The 21,440-nt window shown below is 39.8% G+C and overlaps 1 protein-coding gene across 2 annotated transcripts in view; it reads right to left on the bottom strand.

The window, feature by feature from the left end:
• LOC148861670 (bifunctional 3-dehydroquinate dehydratase/shikimate dehydrogenase, chloroplastic-like) overlaps positions 1-21,440 on the bottom strand; it is a 59,124-nt gene that overhangs the window by 24,809 nt on the left and 12,875 nt on the right. For both annotated transcript variants that reach the window (XM_088986745.1, XM_088986746.1), the window contains exons 3-7: positions 18,912-19,130; positions 8,773-9,119; positions 8,231-8,294; positions 7,988-8,096; positions 7,751-7,894 (exon numbers count right to left, since the gene is read on the bottom strand). In XM_088986745.1, coding sequence (XP_088842871.1) covers positions 7,751-7,894; positions 7,988-8,096; positions 8,231-8,294; positions 8,773-9,119; positions 18,912-19,130 — 883 coding nt within the window. The remainder of the gene's footprint in view (positions 1-7,750; positions 7,895-7,987; positions 8,097-8,230; positions 8,295-8,772; positions 9,120-18,911; positions 19,131-21,440) is intronic.

Below are 21,440 nucleotides of genomic sequence, written 5' to 3'. Positions count from 1 at the left end.
GAATCCATTGTAGTAGCAGCAACGAGGACAGAATTGGTAAGGTTTGGACAGCTTATGAGTAAGAAAGATTCACCTAGCACTAGCCTTCCAGATGGACAGCAGAATGCAGGAACCAGCTACACCTCTTCCTTTGCACATACAGGTAGTTCATATGCAATTGCAAATCTTGCATCCACTTCAGGTAAGGAGGGACCTCCCTAGATTATTGACTCAGGAGCATCTGAGCACATGACTAATGCCCCTACCCTTTTCAGTTCCAATCAGTTGTGTTCTGGTAGGGGAAGAGTCTCTACAGTAGATGGTTCACGTATTCCCATTGCTGGGAAAGGGACAGTTAGAGTGACTAATGATATAACTCACTCTTCTGTTTTACATGTCCATAGACTTCATACCAACCTACTGTCTGTTAGTTCTTTGACAAAGAATTTGAATTGTTCCGTGACCTTTCTTCTTGGTAATTGTATTTTGCAGGGTCTAGAGTCAAAGAAGATGACTGGGAGTGGTCGTGAGGTGAATGGAGTTTACCTTCTGGATAAGATTCCAAGACATCAGGGCCATCATGTTAGTAGTAGCCGTAGTAGTGGGTCAGAGTCAGTGAACCAGATTATGCTCTGGCACAATTGCTTGGGACACCTTTCTTTTAGTTCTTTGAAATGTCTTTTCCCAAAGTTGTTTGAATCTATTCAGTTATCTACTTTGGAGTGTGAGAGTTGTCGATTAGGAAAGCATTGTAGACAGTCTTTTAAATCAAGTAATAAAAAAGTCCTTTTGCTTTTAATATTGTTCACACTGATGTATGGAGGCTATATCGTATCCCTTCTATGGGAGGATTCCATTACTTTCTCTTGTTTGTGGATGACTATACACGATATTTTGGATATATTTGATGAGATCACGTGATGAGTTTCCTAACTAGGTACAACAGTTCCACCAGATGGTTCTCACACAATTTGGAGTGAGAACTAAGGTTTTTAGATCAGATAATGCCAGAGAGTACTTTGAGAATGACCTGATCACGTATTTCCTAGAACATGGGGTAATTCATCAGAGCAGTTGTGCATATACAACACAATAGAATGGAGTTGTTGAGAGAAAAAATGGACACATTGTGGAGGTGGCAAGGAGTCTTATGGTGTGTGCTTTAGTTTCATGTAGTTATGGGGAGATGTCATTCTTACAGCCGTGCATTTGATCAACCGTGTTCCTTCATGGATTTTGGGGTTTAAGGTACCATTTAGTCTGCTTTTTCTAGATGGGGAGATATTTCATATACATCTTAGGGTTTTTGGATGTGTTTCTTTTGTTCACATTCTTGGCCCTCATCGCAACAAATTGGATCATAAGGCCAAGAAATGTGTTTTTCGTGGGTATGCTCAGAACCAAAAGGGGTATTGCTGTTATGACCCAGTGTCGAGGAGCCGATTTGTCACAATGGATGTTACCTTCTTCTTGAGTGGTTCTCCTCAGGGGGATAGTTTTTGGGAGGAGAACTCACAATTTGTTCCTCTTCCTGTTCCTTTGGTGGCTTCATCAGTTCACCCAGCACCTCCTTCAATTCATCCAGCACCTGCACCTTCATCAGTTCAGCCAACACCTCCATCAGTTCAACCAGCACCTGCACCTTTAGTTTCATTACCTGAGCCACTATGGGCAGCCTCATAGAAATATTAGTGTCAGCAGATGATGGTTGACTCCATACATCCTCAACCCACACCACTCTCTATCAGTCCTTCTAAAACTTCAGATTTGATAGATATAGTTCCTGGTATTCCTCTTGAGCCCGAGTCTATTATGTTTTTTGATGATAATGTTCCTGTCCCTAACACCATTGTTGCAGCTGATCCCACTGACCTTGATCTTCCCATTGCACTTCGTAAGGGGAAGAAAAAGTGTATATCCCTTTGCATTTCACACCATCTTTCCTATAGTGCCTTTTCACCCTCCTACTATGCTTTTTTTTCCTTGGATTCTGTGTCTATACCCAGGAATGTTACTAAGGCTCTCTCCAAACCTGAGCAGAAAACAGCCATACAAGATGAAATGGATGCTTTGATTAAAAACTTGGGAAATAGTTGATCTCCCTCCAGACAAGGAGACAGTCGGAGTAGATGGGTATTCATAATGAAGTATAGGGCTGATGGCAAGATAGAGAGGTACAAGGCAAGGTTGGTAGCAAAAGGGTATATTCAAACCTATGGTGTTGATTATCTGGAAACCTTTGCACCAATAGCTAAGATGAGTTCGGTTCGTATCTTTTTATCTCTAGCAGCCACCTATTCATGGCTTTTGTTTCAGCTTGATGTAAAAAATGCCTTCCTCGATGGTGATTTATAGGAGGAGGTATATATGGACATTCCAACAGGCTTTTATGAGAATATTGATAAGGGAAAGGTGTGCAAACTCAGAAAATCTCTATATGGACTAAAACAGTCACTTAGGGCTTGGTTTGACAGGTTCAGAGGGGCACTCATCCATTTTGGATACACACAGACATAGTTTGATCACACTCTCTTTGTGAAGAGGAGAGATGCTCTGGTGTCAATTCTGTTGTGTATGTGGATGACATAGTGGTGATAGGAAATGATCTGGAGGAGATTGATGATCTCAAAAAATCATTGCAGCAAGAATTTGATATCAAAGATCTTGGTGAACTCAAATACTTCTTGGGGATTGAAGTTACAAGATCCAAGCATGGGATCTTCATCTCATAGAGAAAGTATGTACTCGACCTATTGCGGGAGACTGGAAAGCTGGGGACCAAACTAGTAGACACTTCTATTGATCCAAATCACAGAGTTAATGGTGTGGATGGTGAGTTGGTAAAGGATGTGGGAAGATATCAAAGAATGGTGGGTCGACTGCTGTATTTGTGTATGACACGACCGAATATTTCTTATTCTATCAGTATTGTGAGTCAGTACATGCATGCACCTCGGATTCAGCATTGGAAAGCTATTGAGAGGATACTTGCATATCAAAAAAAGCACACTAGTAGAGGCATTTTTTTCTCAAATCATGGGAATATGAAGCTAGAGTCCTATACATATGCAGATTGGGCAGGATGCTTAGATGACAGAAGGTCTACATCAGGAGTGTGTACCTTCGTAGGTGGAAACTTGATCTCCTGGAAGAGTAAGAAGCAAGCGGTTGTGGCAAGGTCAAGTGCAGAGTCTGAGTATAGATCCATGGCTCATGGTGTCTCAGAACTTATTTGGGTTAGATATCTTTTGAGTGAGATTGGGGTGAAAGCAGAGGAACCTATGATGTTATACTGTGACAATCAGACTGCAATCAATATTGTCCACAATCCAATTCAGCATGATAGGACAAAACACATTGAAGTTGATAAACACTTTATAAGAGAAAGGATAACAACCGGAGAAGTCTGTTTGCCTTATGTCTCTTCAGAATTGTAGCTGGCTATTGTTCTCATTAAAGGGGTGGCAAACAACAAGTTTGAACATGATCTACACAAGTTGGGAATGTGTGGCATTTACTACAGACAAATTCTTATAGACTGCTAACCAATTTCCTCTACTACAGACAAATTCTTATAGACTGTGCCCAAGCAAGATAATTTGTCCCATCTAGCTTGATTGTGGTCACTTCCATATGGCTCCATTAATCAAACAAAAATCAAAGAACCAAGAATTTGGTCTATATAAACTTACTTGAAGTGAAACCAGAACCTAGATGCTTGAAAACTTGGGTTTTACTCCGTCTAGCTGTTGGAGAGTAAGAGAGAAGATGCAACCGCTCCTATTAGAGCTTCCCAATCTCTTCCAAACCTGAACCGCCCTCCTTTAGGAGTCAAAAGACACATCCCAAGCACAGAGTGCCACACCCAAAGCTTCACTTTTACCTGTACCTTCAAAAATCTCTAGTTGGCTAGGGTTTTGGGCAGCAACAGAACAACACCACTTCTTAGCAATATCTAGCCAGATTTAAACTCTCCAAACCCTCTACCAACTAGGCTGGAGATCCTATGAGCTATAGAAAACCTATATCTCCATACACTCTCTTAATCGAAGGGTGTATGGGAAAAGAGGAAGAAGAAAATAAGGAAGAAAGAAACTTGCTCTGATACCAAGATGTAAGCCAGTCCTAAAAAATAGGTGTAAACTTGAAAAATTAGAGAGAAAAAGGAGTAAGAAAAGTAAGAGCAGCAGTACAAGAGAAGAAGATGGGGAAAAGAGGAGGAAGAAGAAGAAAGGTTCGAATAACCCTTCCCTCTCTTCTCTAATCCCTTTTACTAAAAATTAATGTTAAAATAATTACAAGTATGCCCAAGTGGGCGGCCAACTAGGCAATAACATAAAGAGATCAAACAAAAAGAAATAATAGGCACATTAAGAGAGGCCCATTAGCTAACAGGAAAATAGAAAAAATATTACAAGAGAAGATAGTAGGACCCATTCGGCCTAGTCTCTTTACACAAACCAACTAGGGATAGAGCATTTGCTTATTGAAGGGGACTCTTAGGTGGTGGTGGGATGGTTGTTGAATCCAGACTCTATGATTTGGGGCTATAGAAATCTCCTCAAAAAAGTCAAATGGCTAACAAGAAATATGACAGTTAGAGTCCAGTGGATAGGCAGATCAGCAAATTCGATGGCTGATTCACTTGCTAAACAAGGGGCCTCTCGGGATTCTTTATTTTGGGCTACTTTGTAATTGTAATTATGCTCATCTGATTTTGTAATGTTGTGATCAATCTTAAAGGAGAGGTCGCATCTTGTGCCTCTCCTTGGGTTGCCTGTAACTCTTATTTATTGGATTAATAAAATGCTTATTCATTAATAAAAAAAAAATTGAATTGAACATAATGCTTCTGGCAACTTCAAGGATATGTTTGTTTTTCTTCTTTGTCAGAGTCAGTTCGAAAGTTAGAAAAGAGAGAGAGAGAGAGAGAGAGAGAGAGAGAGAGAGAGAGAGAGAGAGAGAGAGAGAGAGAGAGAAGAGAACACAATCGAATGGTGGGCGTGACCCTGTGTGTTAGTCGACACCCTAAAAGAAGTGAATTATTTTCCATTTTTCAAAAATTCCATGTTGAAATACACACACAATTTGGTGTTCCAATCAAAGTTCTCCATTCAGATAATGGTCGTGAATACTTTCTTACTTCATTTCAACAGTATTTCGAACAGCATGGCATTATTCATCAGACCTCATGTGCTTTCACCCCTCAACAAAATGGGGTGGCTGAACGGAAGAATCGTCAGCTTCTTGAAACTGCTCGGTCTATGCTTTATCACATGAATGTTCCTAAATGGTTTTGGAGTGATACTGTACTCACTGCATGTTTTCTCATTAATCGGATGCCCTCTTTTATTCTTCATGGTCGGTCCCCCTTCTCTATCTTGTTTCCCACTTTATCTTTGTTTCCATTAACTCCTCGTGTCTTTGGTTGTGTGTGCTTTGTCCACAATCTGAGTCATGGAATAGACAAGCTAGATGCACGTTCAATTAAATGTGTCTTCCTTGGCTACTCTCGGACTCAAAAAGGGTACAAGTGTTATAATCCCATTACCCAAAAGTGCTATGTCTGCCTTGATGTCACCTTTTTTGAGTCTGTACCCTTCTTCTCCAGTCATGAAGCACCCTTGTCTTCACCCTTGCCTCCTCTTCCTCTTCCTGTCAGTGATCCAGTTCCAGAGGCTGTTGTTGGAGGAGACTCATCACCTCATCCAGTGCAGGTCACCACTAAACGACCACCGATCCGACAAGTGTATACACATCGAACGACAGCGGCCCCTCCTCCGGCTTCTACCTCATCTGCGGATCCTCTCATGGCTTCTATTGTTGAATCTTCAGACCTTGACCTACCCATTGCCTTACAGAAAGGTAAATGCAGTTCTACCCTCCATCCCATTTCCAATTTTGTTTTATTATCTCGTCTTTCTACCTCACATCACCAGTTTGTTTCACTTTTGTCCTCTATCTCCATACCTAACAATGTTCAAAAAGCTCTTAGTTCACCTGGATGGTGGCGGGCAATGGAGGAGGAATTTATTACTCTCCCACCTAGTAAGCACATTGTGGGCTGTAAATGGGTGTATACTGTAAAATATTTGCCAGATGGTAGTGTGGAGCGTCTGAAGGCCAGACTTGTTGCTAAAGGTTATTCACAGTTGTATAGAGTGGACTACATGGAGACATTCTCTCAAGTGGCTAAAATTGGTTATGTTCGTGTACTAATTTTCTTGGCAGTTATGTATGATTGGCCTCTCTTTCAACTTGACATAATGATTGCCTTCCTCCATGGTGATCTAGTGGAGGAGGTGATATATGGAGCAACCACCTAGGTTTGTTGCTCAGGGGGAGGTTGGTAAGGTGTGCAAATTGAAGAAGGCAATTTATGGGTTGAAGCAATCTCCACGTGCTTGGTTTGGGAAGTTCAGTGAAGTGGTGAAGAGTTTTGGAATGAAGCAATGCTAGGTTGATCACTCAATGTTCAACTATCACTCAGAAGCTGGGAAGATTTTATTAGTGGTCTATGTGGATGATATTGTCATCACTGGTAGTGATAAATTGGGGATTGGCAAACTAAAGGTATTTCTACAAAATCATTTCAAACAAAAGACCTTAGAACATTAAAGTATTTATTGGGAATAAAAGTTGCCAGGTCAAAACAAGGTGTAAATCTGTGCCAAAGAAAATATGCCCTTGATCTATTGGAAGAAACATGACTCTTAGGTGCAAAACCGACTGAGACCCCTATGGAACCAAATGTTAAGTTGAGTAGTGATACAGGAGGCATTTTTGAAGTTCCTGAAAGGTATAGACGACTAGTGGGAAAGCTGAACTATCTGACTATCACGAGACCCGACATCTCCTTTGCAGTCAGTGTGGTGAGCCAATTCATGCAGAACCCTCGCATACATCACTGGTATGCAATCCTTAGAATTGTGAGGTATCTAAAAGGAGCTCCAAGCTGTGGGCTATTGTATAAACCAGGGGGAAAACTTGAAGTAGTTGGGTATACAGATGCAGACTGGGCAGGCTCAGTGAATGACAGAAGATCTACTACAGGCTATTGCACATTTCTTGGAGAAAATCTTGTGACATAGAAGAGTAAAAAACAGACGGTTGTGGCCAGAAGCAGTGCTGAAGTCGAACATAGGGCCATGGCTTACACTACCTGCGAATTAGTGTGGTTGAGGAATCTCCTACAAGAAATTGGGTTTCACATGGATAAACCTATGAGATTGTACTGTGACAACCGAATTGCACTCCATATCTCATCCAATCCTGTCTTTCATGAGAGAACAAAGCACATAGAGGTTGATTGCCACTTTGTGAGAGAGAAGGTTCTTGCTGTAGTGATAAATACAGAACATGTGGGATCAAATGACCAGTGGGCAGATTTGTTTACAAAAGCTCTAAGCTCAGGGAAAGTGAACTATCTATGTAACAAGATGGGATTATATGACATATATTCTCCAGGTTGAGGGGGAGTGTTAAAGTGTTCCGAATAGGGGTAGTTTAGTCTTCTTATGTTTGTTAAGTAGCTTTCTTATGGGGTAGTGTTATTAGAGTCACTCTGCCCCACACTTAAGTAAGGGCATTTTTGTCTTTGTAAAGATAATTAGAGTCTAATATAGGTTAAGGGGGTCGACTGTGTGTGTAATCCATCAGATTTCGACAGAACCTTCTTCTTCTTCTTCTCTTCCTGGTTCGGACTATTGTAGCACCAGTCGAAACACTTCATTTATCAAAAAAGCAAAAAAAAGGTAAATTAGACTCTTACCATAAGTGCGATTGGCAATTACAACTCTTGCTCCCTTTTCTTTTGCACCATAAGCTAGTGACTTACCGGCACCACCAGCTCCAATGACTACAAAGAGCTTATCAGCTAAAGGTGAACTGACTGTATTGTGTATATCATGTGAACCTGCAAAAGAAAAGAGTGAATTCCAGAACAAATTAAATGACGACATTTATAGTTTTAAAAAGTCTGAACGGGTTTGTAGAATGTTTTAATAACCTCTTAGTCCATGCTCAATAGATGAAATAGCTCCAATATAGTCACAATTGTAACCAGATAACTTTCCATCACTTGGATTCCTAATAATCATATTAACAGCTCCTATGGACTACCAAGGTTTGATCAAGATACATTAGTCAAGAATTACATCAATAGGATAAAAAAGAAATTCCTTTCAAGATTTAATCAATTTGAAGCTCCAGATAACTAATCATAAAAGTACAATGTGAAAATATCAAATACCTTGGCAATTAGATCAACCTCACCACAGCGTTCAAGTGCAGCTTCCTTGTGTGGAATTGTACAACTGCAGTTCAAACAGAGTAGTATCAGAGTTTTTTTTTTTTTTTTTTCCTTTTTTGTGTGTGTATGGTCAATGGGTGAGGTAATGTTAATAGTGATAGTTCATTGATTCAGGTCATGTTAATCCTCATTTTCTGCAAAATATATTTTGTGGTAAATATTCTGCAACCATTACTTTGATTGGTTAATCCGCTACCATTTATCTGGATTAAACCTAAAAAGCAAATTCATTTTGTGAGTATAGATAACCAAGCATGTGCATCATGTAAAATTACACATAAGAACAGATAAAGCATCATATTTCATAACTTTAATCAGGAATCCATAAAGAATTGTTGTTTTGGAATCAAATCAATCCACAGAAATTGTGCCAAATGCAACACAACACATGCATAGAATTCAATCCCTCCAGTGGAAAGAAGGAAGTGCAACAAACTTGTAAAACGTAGTTCATAGTGAGTATTTTTGTAAGGAGATTGAACCTGAACCCAACAAAATCAGGGGATGAGTAGGCGTCAAAAAATTTTGCTACATCATCGACCAAAAAGGGCACATAAACACCATTAAAACCAACTGACTTAAATGCTGTGTTGTACAAAAGAGGCCCTTTGCTGTGACCTACAGGATTCCCAATAAGACCAAATACTTTTGTGTCAGGTCCCAACTGTCTGAAATTGTATAAATTCAGCAATTCTTTGATTGTTGGTTGCCCTGGAGCTGATAACTTTCCAGCCTCAAGTGTTCCGAAAGTGAGATATCCACCAAACTTGGGGCATAGTACCCGTGAAATCAAACCCCTCTCGCCCATAACCAGCCCTATTATTGGAACCTGAAATTTCATGTAATGTATCATATGCATCTGCAAAAAAGATTTGAACCTGAAATTTCATGTAACGCATCACATGCATCTGAAAAATAACTTTGATCATGAATGATGGAAAATGGAATATGTGAAGAGGTTTTGGCCAGACCTTGAAAAACATAGAAATCACAATTTTTTTTCTGTGGTTCCATAAAAATCAATAGTGACAGACTGATTGCAGAATATGCTCTTTTTCTTGAAAGCAAATGTTGCAAGAGCATATTTTCTATTATATATAAGATGAATAAACTTGCAGCTAAACTTCGAAAGAAAGCCTAAGTCTCCAGTAGTAGGTCATATTTCAACTTTACCTGTAATTAGCATGCAAAATAATATGGTAAAATTATATCTATTAACAAACATGTTGAAGAAAGATCCCAATGAGGAATATATTTTAACAAGAGATGGAAAACAAGCCCTAGCATTCTATTTTCCTATCAATAGGAAAAGCACAAGCACAAAATCTGAAAAGAGGATAACTATGAAAAGATAATATGATAATATGACAAAATTATATCTATTAATAAATCATGTTGAAGAAAGATCCCAATGAGGAATATATTTTAACAAGAGATGGAAAACAAAATCTACCATTCTAATTTTCCTATCAATTGGAAAAGCACAAGCACAAAATCTGAAAAGAGGATAATTATGAAAAGATATATTCTAGCCATCAACACCACCAGAATTAACAAACAATTTTTTTTTTTTTGAGAAAAGGTAATGTAATTTTATTAGACTTCAGTAAAAGTAGAAGTACAACAGAACCCCCAAGGGGAACCCCTTGAGCAGGACTCAGCCCCCCTCCCCCCGATACAAGATTACAAATCAAATAAGCTCCTTGCCCTCAACAAAGCCCCTAGGCCAGAGGTTTGAATCCCTTTTGCAACCGAAACCCAAGAGAAATAAATTACATATTATTAATAATTTAATAACAATCCAACTACACAAATCAATACTGGTCCAACTACACATGAAGAGACTTGGAACACAAAATTGATGTCATTTAAGCAAGTGAAAAATCCATTTGAGGGTCTAACACGGATAAACAGAAACCAACAAAAACAAATATTCCTTTTCCTGGTCCAAGGGAGACTAATATGTCATCAAATTTAAAGGGAATCTTAGGGTTATCCAACTTGAACATTCATTGAGTTTCAAAAACAATATGGGTGTATTGGAGTTAAAATAAAGTTTTAAGGCCTAGATCAGGACAGGCATTATCTTCAAAATCCCCATCTTTGGCAAAATCTCCATGAGGAAAGGAGATCTCAACAGGCATTTACCATCTCAAGAAACCATAAAGAGTACTGTAGGCTCCTAATGGAGATCAAAATCAGTGCAGAAAGATTTCAGGCCTTCTCCTCACAACTCAGAGAACAATAATTCCCTGCTTCCTTACTAGCATGGGGAAGAGGGGGTCCAGATTTGTTGCTAATCTGCTTAGCAGTTGGGGTTCTCCTTTAAATGTGCATCAGATGGTTCAGAATCTCTAGATCAATAAGATGATGCCCTCATTCTTAATGCCACAAGACCTCCAATTAATTCTGTTAGAGTTGACAGTACAGGGGTATTTTGGTCTTTTGTCTATCTAATTAGAAGTGAATGGCCTGTTTTATTCAAGTTTAAGTTATGTGTCCCATCTCTCGTAAGGGACAATACTGTCTTTTGAAATTCAACTTATTCATTAGAAATACCAAGTGGACCGGCCGGGTAGAGTGACTTCAAACCTAGAACTGAATAGGATTAATCTACCTATTTACATGGTATCAGAGCAATAAGAAACCAGTTCTACTTTTTTTCTCATCACCCTTCGTCTTCTTGGGATCGCCGCCAGCCATATCAGTTTTTTTTGTATCTCCTAGACAGATTGGAAGTTTGATAAAGGGCCAAAAAGGAGTGGTCTTTTTTGTTCTTGGAGGTAAATATGCCTCCGGTTGTTGTGGTGGTGTACTAGATACCCTCTATTCGATGGTATGAAGAGGGCTGGTTGTGGACAGGTGTGAACAGAAATATTTATTCGACTAGTAGTGGACTGTGGCTGCCTTCTTTTGGTATGGATTTCATTTATGTGGCAGTATGAATTGATAGGTATGCATATAAGCCTCTGTTCCTTCTGTTTATACCTGGATATGTGAGTTGAAAGTAGGGTTTTCGAATGCTGAATTCATGACAGCAGTAGTGTGGTCATAATTATAGTCTGTTGAGTAGTGTGTGGTGTGTGGTGCTGAATAGTAGAAGGTGACTACTTTGTTTATAATAGTGATTCCTTTGTGAAGTGAGGTGAACTAGTTAAGATGGCATCAATTGGAGATGGGAGTGACAATAAAACAAGTGTTATGATTTCTCCATATTACTTAAATGTTCAAATGACATCTATTAAGTTGAATAGTGAGAACTATGTGCCGTGGACCAAATCTGTGGAAGTGTTTTAAAATGCCAAGAAAAAAGTAAAACATGTGAGAGAGGAGAAATCCCCCTCTAATTCTCTAGGATTCAGTGGTTGAGAATAGAAGGATGCACAAATTATAACCTGGTTGTAGAATAGCATGGAACCTAAAATCAGTGTGAATTTTATGTTTCTAGATACAACTAAAGAAATTTAGGACCATGCTAAGAAACTTTATTCCGGCCAAGATAATACCACTAGGGTATATCAACTTTACTAAGAGTACTTTAGTTTGAAGCAAGGTAACCAAAGCTTGGAGGAATACTATGCAAGCATGAGAAATATCCATAATGAGCTTAACGTATATCATCCTCTGACTCCGAATGTTCAGATTTAACAACAACAGCAAGAGCAACTTGATGTGACAAGATTTCTAGTGGGTTTGAAGGCTGAATATGAACTTGTTCAAGCACAAATACTAGGGGGGGTCTGCTTTCCCCTAGCTTGAAGAAGTATTTACCCGTCTTCGGAGGATATCTATTGATTCTACAGAGTCTTCTTCTCTCTCGAACAGATCTGGTTTTGTGGTGACTAAAGTGGGAGGTCGTGGACATAGAGGTGGTGGAGGTGGTGGCAGTGGGTTTCCACGGAACCGAGGTGGTCCTAACTTTAATTGTTCTAGTGGCCATAGTGGAGGTCGAGTGTTAGGGGGAGGTTGTTGTAGAAGAAGTAATGCAACTAGAAAATGCACATACTATGGATTAGAGGGGCACATTGTTAATTTCTACTATGATTTACATGGTTCACCCAACACTTTGGCTAACCATGCTGTGACTAGTGGCAGTGGTACAGTTAGTGAAAATCAACAAACTGATCAAACTCCCTCCATATCTACTGGTGCTTCTGGGAAAGAGATGGTGAGTGTACCACATGAGGTATATGAGAAGTTCCATAAGACATCCTCTCAGTAGAACACAACTACTCTTGCCCACTCAGGTATGACTTACTTGGCTTCCAAACCTTCACACTGGATCATTGACTCTAGAGCCTCGAATCATATGTCTGGGACTCCAAATATGTTTTCTTCACTTTCTCAGTCTTCTACATCCCAAACAGTTACCCTTGCTAGCGGTTCTACCTCGCCCATTTGTGGTGTTGGTGATGTTGATCTTACCTCCTTGTCTTTATCCTCTGTTTCATATGTTCCCAAGTTCCCTTTTAACCTTATGCATGTTAGTAGATTAACATGAGATAGGTGGAGGACATGAGATAGGTGGATTGTATTACCTTGATGGTGGTGGCCCGCCAGTAGCATTTCAGTCATCTCTTACTCCTCTCCGATAGCATTACAAACTTGGTCATTCATCTCTCAAGGCTCTGAGGTCTCTAGTTCCGTCCTTAAGTCATCTTTCATTGTTGGATTGTGAGTCATGTCAGCTTGGGAAACACCATAGAGTCTCTTTTAGCCCAAGAGTTGATAGTCGTGTCTTGAGTCATTTTTCTTTAGTTCATTCAGATGTTTGGGGTCCAAATAAAGTGGTGTCATACAATGGTTATGAGTATTTTGTAATTTTTTGGATGGCATGGCTCTACCTTATGAAAGATCACGGTGAATTGTTCTTTATTTTTCAAAAAATTTATGTGAAATACGTACCAAATTTGGAGTTCATATTAAAATTCTCTGCTCTGATAATGCAAAAGAGTACACCTCAACACCATTTCAACAATACATAGAACACCATGGGATAATTCATCAAACCTCTTGTTCCTATACCCCACAACAGAACAGTGTGGCTGAATGGAAAAACTGACACTTACTTGAAACTGCTTGGTCCATTATGCTTAATATGAATGTTCCAAAGCGTTTTTGGAGTAATGTTGTCCTAACATCATGTTTCCTCATCAACCGGATGCCCATGTCTATCCTTAGAAGTCAATCCCCTTTCTCAGTATTGTTTCCCACTCTGTCTTCGTTTCCTCTTACCTCGAGAGTCTTTGGATGTGTTTGTTTTGTCCAAAATTTAGGGCTTGGTTTAGACAAATTATATGCATGTGCTACTAAATGCATCTTCCTTGGATACTCCAGAACTCAAAAAGGGTATAAGTGCTATATCCCTAACTCTCATAAGTCATTTGTGTGTTCGGGTGTCACTTTCTTTGAGTCAGTCCCATTTCTCTCGAGTACTAAGGTCCATTCTCCTTCCCTCGTGGTTCCACTTCTTGTTCCAGTTGAGGACCCCCTTCTCGTGGTTCTTGTTCTAGTTGCAGATCCCCCTCTCATGGTTCTTGTTCCCTCCCCTCCCTCTCCCGTACAGGTTACTACTAAGAGGCCACCAATCCGATAAGTGTGTACTCATAGAAGAGCACTAGCCCCTCCTCTAGTTCAATCCTCATTGACAGATCCTATGGTTGCACCTCCTCCTTCGGACCTTGATCTTCCTATTGCATTGTGGAAAGGTAAACGTAGTTGTACATCTCATCCTATTTCTCATTATGATTCAATTGCTCACCTTTCTGCTTCACATCGCCATTTTATATCCTTGCTATCCTTTGTTTCCACTCCCAAAACTGTCCAGGAAGCTCTTACCTCTCTAGAGTTCTTACCTCTCCAGAGTGGTGACAAGCAATGGAAGAGTAATTGTCTGTTTTACAACACAATCACACATGGGAACTTACTACTCTTCCTCCCGGTAAGCATGTTGTTGGGTGTAAGTGGGTTTACACAGTGAAGTATCTTCTAGATGGCAATGTGGAACTATTAAAGGTCAGGTTAGTGGCCAAGGGCTATTCTCAGTTGTATGGTGTGGACTATATGGAGACATTTTCTCCTATGGCTAAAATTGGCTCAGTTTGGGTATTGATTTTATTAGCAGCAATGTATGACTGACCTCTCATGCAACTTGACATCAAGAATGCCTTTTTGCATTTGATCTAATTGAGGAGGTATATATGGAGCAACCACCAGGGTTTGTTGCTCAGGGGGAGGATGGTAAAGTTTGTAAATTTAAAAAGGAAATTTATGGGCTGAAACAATCTCCACATGCATGGTTTGGTAGATTTAGTGAAGTAGTGAAGAACTTTGGGATGAAACAGTGTCGGGTAGATCATTCCGTGTTCATCCATGATTCAAAAGATGGGAAAATATTGCTAGTGGTGTATGGTGGACGATATTGTCATAACTGGGAGTGACAACTGATGTAGGGTGATTTGGCCCGACCTCGTAGCACTGGGACACGTGGACATGACCTGGCATAAGTGACAACTCAGCGCGATAGCCTGGCCACAACTCAGCGTAACAAGCTCGCCGAGGCCTGACCAAACGACTCGACGGGTGTGACAACTCACCGAGAAGCAAGGTCCAGCTCGCCCCAAGCCTGAGGGTGGAGCGCCCCGAGCTCCCCCCGTGCAAAGGGCCCCCAGCTCCCCTTGAGACCCGAGCTCCTCCTAAGGGGCTCTGAGCTCTACCTTCCTAAGAAGGGAGCACCCCAGCTTTTGGCTAAGTGTCCCGAGGGAAAAACACCTCGGGACAGCACCGTCGAGACTCCTGTTCGTACTTTCTTAAGGCTCACCTCCAGTGCGAGCACCTTGGCACCTTGGTTCCGAGCAAACTAGCTCTAGGCGGTTCAGTGCAAAGCAGCTCGGCAGCCTACAGGGGAGATCCGCCTGACATCCATACCTGCTGGATCCGGTGGCAGTGCCCACATCCCTTGCCAGGCGGCGTTGTGCCTGCCATCTCTGAAAAGCATGGCACGCCTGATGAGTCTGTACCCTACAGCAGCAGCTTGCACCTGCCACCTCAGCCCTAACAGTAACGGCTAGGGTAGTGGTGGTTACGCCTGGTGTGACTGAGATCCGGTATAAGAGGACCCCGATCCTCACGAAGCAAATGTATTGAAGCTAGCACTTTCAACACTCTTAACTCTTAGTGTTTTCTTTGAGTTTTCCTTAGGGTTCTAACTTAGCCATCGGAGTGTTCCCGCCAGGAGAGCTCCCCGGGAACCCTTCACTTTCCTCTTCCTCTTAGGTGTCGTCCGTCACAGCTAGGAGCCAAGTTTCGGCCAACTAGGAGTGCCCAGATCATGCTGCATCAACAACAATGGGATTGACAAATGGAAGAACTTCCTACAAGATCACTTCAGCACGAAAGATCTGGGTACACTAAAGTACTTCCTGGGAATAGAAGTTGCAAGGTCAAGGCATGTAATTAACTTATGTCAAAGGAAACATGTCCTTGACATGCTTGAAGAAATATGGCTGTTAGGTGCCAAACTAGCCATGACACCTATGGAACCAAATGCTAAGTTGAGTATTAATGCAAGTGAAGAGTTTGATGATCCTAGAAGGTACAAGAGGTTGGTGGGAAAATTGAACTATCTGACTATCACAAGGCTGGATATATCATTTGCTGTAAGTATGGTAAGTTGGTTTATGCAACATCCTCAGATTCCTCATTGGGAAGTAGTTCTAAGAATAGTTAGGTATCTGAAGGGTGCTCCAGGTCGTGGTCTGTTATACAAAAGTGGAGGAACTCTTGAGATAGAAGGGTATACAGATGTTGATTGGGCTGGTTCTGTGTCAGATAGAAGGTCAACTATAGGATATTGTACCTTCCTTGTTGGCAATCTGGTAACTTGGAAGAGCAAGAAACAAACAATGGTGGCAAGGAGCAGTGTAGAAGCTGAGTACAGGGCTATGGCTCATACTGCATGTGAACTATTTTGGTTGAAGAATTTGTTACAAGAGATGGGGTTCTCAATTGACAAACCCATGAGGTTATACTATGATAATCAAGTTGTTGTACAAATCTCTTCCAATCCAGTCTTCCATGAAAGAACAAAGCATATTGAAGTCGATTGCCACTTTGTAAGAGAAGAAGTGAATAGTGGAGTGATAACTACATCTCATGTGAGCTTAGGAAACTAGTGGGCAGATCTTTTTACAAAGGGGCTATCTCAGGGCAGAGTAGATTACATAAGTGACAAGTTGGGACTATATGACACATATACTCTCCAGTTTGAGGGGGAGTGTTAGAGTCGACGGTATATGGGTATTTTGGTCTTTTTACTATCTAATTAGAAGTGGATGGTCTGTTTTATTCAAGTTTAAGTTATGTATCCCATCTCTTGTAAGGGACAATACTGTCTTTTGTAATTCAACTTATTCATTATAAATACCAAGTGGGTCATACTTCGAACCTAGAACTGAATAGGACTAATCTACCTATTTACAAATTCCTACCGCATGATGATACTAATTCATCTCAAGGAAGCATTGAATAGAAATTTCACCTATGCCATAAATATATGCTTTGATGAGAGTTGAGAAAAGCCACCCTGGATAATCAATTTGGAAGGACCTTAATTGACAATTATCATCTTTTTAATAAGGTTGAAGAAAATTACATTGCTATAATATCATTTGACAATTATCATGTCATCCTGCTCCTTAAACATTTTCCAGTAGCCCATTGAATAACATGAATCATTGCTTTCACTTTAGAAAGAAATTTATATTCCTGGTTATTTTTCTTATATCTAACTGGCATGGAATGTAGATGTAGAATGACCACTGCACTGTGAGCTGGTGTAACTGGTTTAGATCTATAGAACTCCATGGAACCATTTGTCTTTTATACATTTTCAATGTAAATGAAAGAAGCAATGACCTGAAATACTGAAGTGCCAAGGAGTCATCAACAGCCCACAGTACCTAACCTTGACAATATCCATGGATAGATCTCCGTTTGTCAATGTTTAGGGGTTTACCTCACCAATTTCCAAAAGAGATCTCCCATATAAGTATAATTCTCTCAGCCTAAGCCAAAAAGGAAGTGGCTGATCCATCTGCATTTTACAATGGATTTGAACTCAAACATTAACTGAAGGCCACCGCCTATGGGTGAAAAGAAGGATGACATCAGTACTCTTAGATTCACCTAAGGTTGTTCTACTTCCAAAGGAATAGAGATGGGCACTATTACTGAATTGAGAATCAGTTTTAGCTCATATAACAAGGGACCGTTCTACATTCTCTAATGAAAGGTTGAAAATGGAAGCATATTTTGAGATCTCAAAGGGACCACCATCCTCTCCCAAGTAACAGATTTGCACTCTTCTACCAAGTACTTCATTATGGGTCAAGATTTTCATTAGGCCATCTCCTATATGTATAGATCTTGTATCATAAGCTTAGGAGTAAGGTTATATCCTATATCATATGTAAGCTTATGTATTTGTTCTTTTTCTTTCTTAGTTTCTTGGGAAAGAATTGTCCTTTCATCTTTTTGTATTAAGCTAATATAAATATCATTCTTTCTTGGGAGTGTGAACTTCAGAACACACCCTTCAACCCTATTCTTGTCTCATTCGACTGGTTCTGACACTACTGAGATGGATGGGTGGAAAAACTAGAAAGGATAGGGTCAGAAATGAAGTCATTCGGAGGAAACTAGAAGCTCCAATAGGTGATAAAATGAGAGAAAGTAGACTAAGATGGCTTGGTCATGTGCATATGAAGACCATCTACAGCACCAGTAAGAAGTGATCTATTGCAAGTTGAAGGAGCTAGAAGAGCCAGGAGCAGAAAAAAAGGACATGGGTTGAACTTGAACAGTAAGAAATTATTCAAGTGCTCATAATTTAACAATGGGTGCAACATTAAATGGAACTGAGTTGCAAACAGGATTCATTTAACCGACCCCATATAGTTGGAACACGGCTTAGATGATGACGATTTACATTAGGAAATCTCAAGGCCAACTTGCTCCTCTTTCCCTCTCTGTGTTTTTGGATGGTCCATGATTTTCCAACCACTTCTGTTAGCACCCTCTTTGGAGATTACGACGTTCCTCCCCTGAAGACTGTTAGCAGCCCACGCTTGTTCTAAATATGGCATCAGTCCCTTTGACTATTTTTTTTGGTGACCAAAGTAAACATAATTAAATGTCAAAATTACAGATGCCTCTAAATAGTATCTCTTTCATAACATTATATGTTTTTGCATACATAATACACTCAGGTACATATCCTTGTATATCTTGTTATTGGTAAAAAAACATTATAAGAAAAACAATTTTTCTTATCAATAATAAAAAATTTTGGTAGGACAAAAGGGTAAAAGAAAAGAAACATAAAAGAGGAAGAGAAAGAACATCATGAAGTTATATTGGCATCTCTGCACTAATATTATATTATAAACTTATTAACATATATCACCCCAAAAATCTTCAATCTGTTATTACATTTCCACAAAGATGATATCATAACATAGTGGTGTAGAGTTCATATTCATATTGAAATTGACATAATGATTAAAGGTATAAGAAATTCTAGAAATTCATAAAGAACCTAGATGCTATATAAATTACTTACCTGGGAATGGACAGTTATTTGAAACATGTGTACCACATCTGTGATATCCAACGCAGTTGTTGCAATCTTAACTATGTCTGCTCCAGTAGCTTGTATTCTTGCAACCAGGTCGCCAATACCCTCAACTGATGGAGTATTCTGATAGTTATGAGAAGAAACTATAATTTTCAAGTTTTGAGGCTTTCTTCCACATATGGAATTGATGAATTCACGAGCAACCTTCAAGATACAGAAAACTAGGAGTCAGATGCACTACACCCCCAACTAAATGCTCAAACTTCAGGAGTGGATCAACCATTATGAACTTGACTAGGAAAGCCTAAGGATTAACAGCAGTGGTATTAAGGGGAATAAAGAAAGAAAAGGAGAAAGCATCTTTTTTTTTTTGTTAATAGTCGCATTTATTTTGCTTATATTCTCATTGTACAGTGCCTTGGTGTACATGGGTGCAGATGCAATTTTTTTTTTTGTTATATATATACAATACCTTATGTTTCGGCAAAAATGTGATTATGAAATTATCATATATTTCCTTGGTTTGAAAGGGATGATGTTAGACATTTCAAAATGGTTGTTATGCCCGTATCAGGCAGTTTAGTTTTTGAAGTAAACTCCATGACCAGCACATTGTCTATGATCTGTTCTTTCCATTTGTGCAACATAGATGCTAAGGAGCTTGCTCAATCCCTTCTTTTACACACAAAAGAAAGTACTACCATATCTCAGTTTCTCAGTAAGATAAAGTCATATACCATACGGTGGTGCATGAATTTTTAGGGACTGAACAGTAAAGTGGCATTTGGTTTGTCAATAATTTTATAGTAAGTTACTTATTTAAAAGTAACCTATCACATATGTTACTTTTATTGGTTATAAGTAAGTTTCTTTAAATTAAGGGCCATATGATAATAGATGATGTAGCTGAACTCAATGGCTCATTGTTGTGACTTTTAGTGAATAAGATATTCAGGAAGTTATAAAGTCTTTGCTAAGAGGCTAGAGAGTTGGAAGGGAGGAGATTCCACTTACACACCTGCAGTTTGCAGATGATACCATTCTGTTCTATGAAGGTGGGGACATTAATTGGGTTAGGAACATGAAATTGACAATACAACTCTTTGAGCAGATGTCCAATCTTAAAGTGAACTTTGATAAGAGTTGTATAGTGGGGGTGAACATGGAGGAAAGGGAATTAAGTGAATATGCAGGCCTGTTAGGTTGTGCAGTTTCAGAGTGGCATGTGAATTACTTAGGTCTTCCCCTAGGAGATGATCCCAAGAATGAGAGTTTTGGAACCCAGTGGTGGAAAGTTTTGAGAAAAGACTAGCTTCTTGGGGGAGAAACTATCTCTCCTTAGGGGGGAGAATCACTTTGATTAGGTCTACCCTAGCTAACCAACATGTGTATTTCTTGTCAATTTTTAAGATTTCCACAAAAGTCTCTAATAAACCGAAAAAGCTAATGAGAGACTTTTTGTGGGATCCAGGAGAGGAGAAGAAGGACCATAGGGTGGAGTGGGAGGTGGTAACTAGATGTAAGAAGCTAGGTGGTCTTGGGTTTGGGAACATCAAGAAAAGAAATATGACTTTATTGGGGAAGTGGCTATGGAGACTTTCATTGGAAAAAGAAAAATTATGGACAAAGATAGTGGCTAGCATTCATGGGCTGGAGGACAATGGCTGGGACCCTAGAATTCTGGCAAGGACTACAGGTGCTTCTCCTTGGAAAGCCATCCATGATCTTCTTCCAATTTTTTTCCTATGGATTAGGTATGATGTGAATTCTGGCAATCTTATAAAGTTTCGGGAGCAAACTTGAGTTGGGGATTCCCCTCTGATGGACCAGTATGCCCTATCTAACCTGAAGAATGAACCCATCTCATCTTTTCTTGTGCCTTCAGACTCCTCTTCTGGGTTTGGGTGGAACTTGGGCTTGAGAAGGGCCATTAGGGACACATACCTTGGGAGTACTTCGACCTTGTTAACCATTCTTGAGAATGTTTTTTTGGACCACTCTTAGGAAGATATCAAAATTCGGACCCCATCCTCCTCTGATACTTTCTCTTGTGTTCCTTCTTTGAGACCTTATCTCAGCCTTCTACCTCTAGTGGTCTGTTTTGCTATTAAAGAGGTTTGGAGCAAGCCCATTCCTCCTCAGGTTGGTAGTTTTTGTTGGGAAGCATTCCTGGAAAGAATTAACACAAGTGATTTGCTTCAAAGAAAGAGACCCAATCATTGTTTATTCCCACATAGGTGTATTCTTTGTAAAGTTGAAGGGGAAACTAGTTACCACCTTTTTATTTCTTGTCGTTTGCTAGAACTATTTGGGAATGGGTTTTCTCCCTTTTTGGGTGCAGATGGACCCCTCCTTTGAATGTGCAAAGCCTCTTCTCTCCTTCTTACTTTAGTTGGCCTTTAAAAAGAGGGAGAATTATGTGGAGATGTATGAGGGCTGCAGTCTGCTGGTCTATCTGGGAAGAAAGAAACTCACGTACTTTCTCAGAAAAGGAGAGAACCATTGAGAAAGTAA

The sequence above is a fragment of the Nelumbo lutea genome, chromosome 4 (assembly GCF_056320005.1).
Source record: "Nelumbo lutea isolate HS-2025 chromosome 4, American lotus-T2T, whole genome shotgun sequence".
In the NCBI taxonomy this organism is placed as follows: Eukaryota; Viridiplantae; Streptophyta; class Magnoliopsida; order Proteales; family Nelumbonaceae; genus Nelumbo; species Nelumbo lutea.
This window is presented reverse-complemented; position numbering and strand designations above follow the sequence as displayed.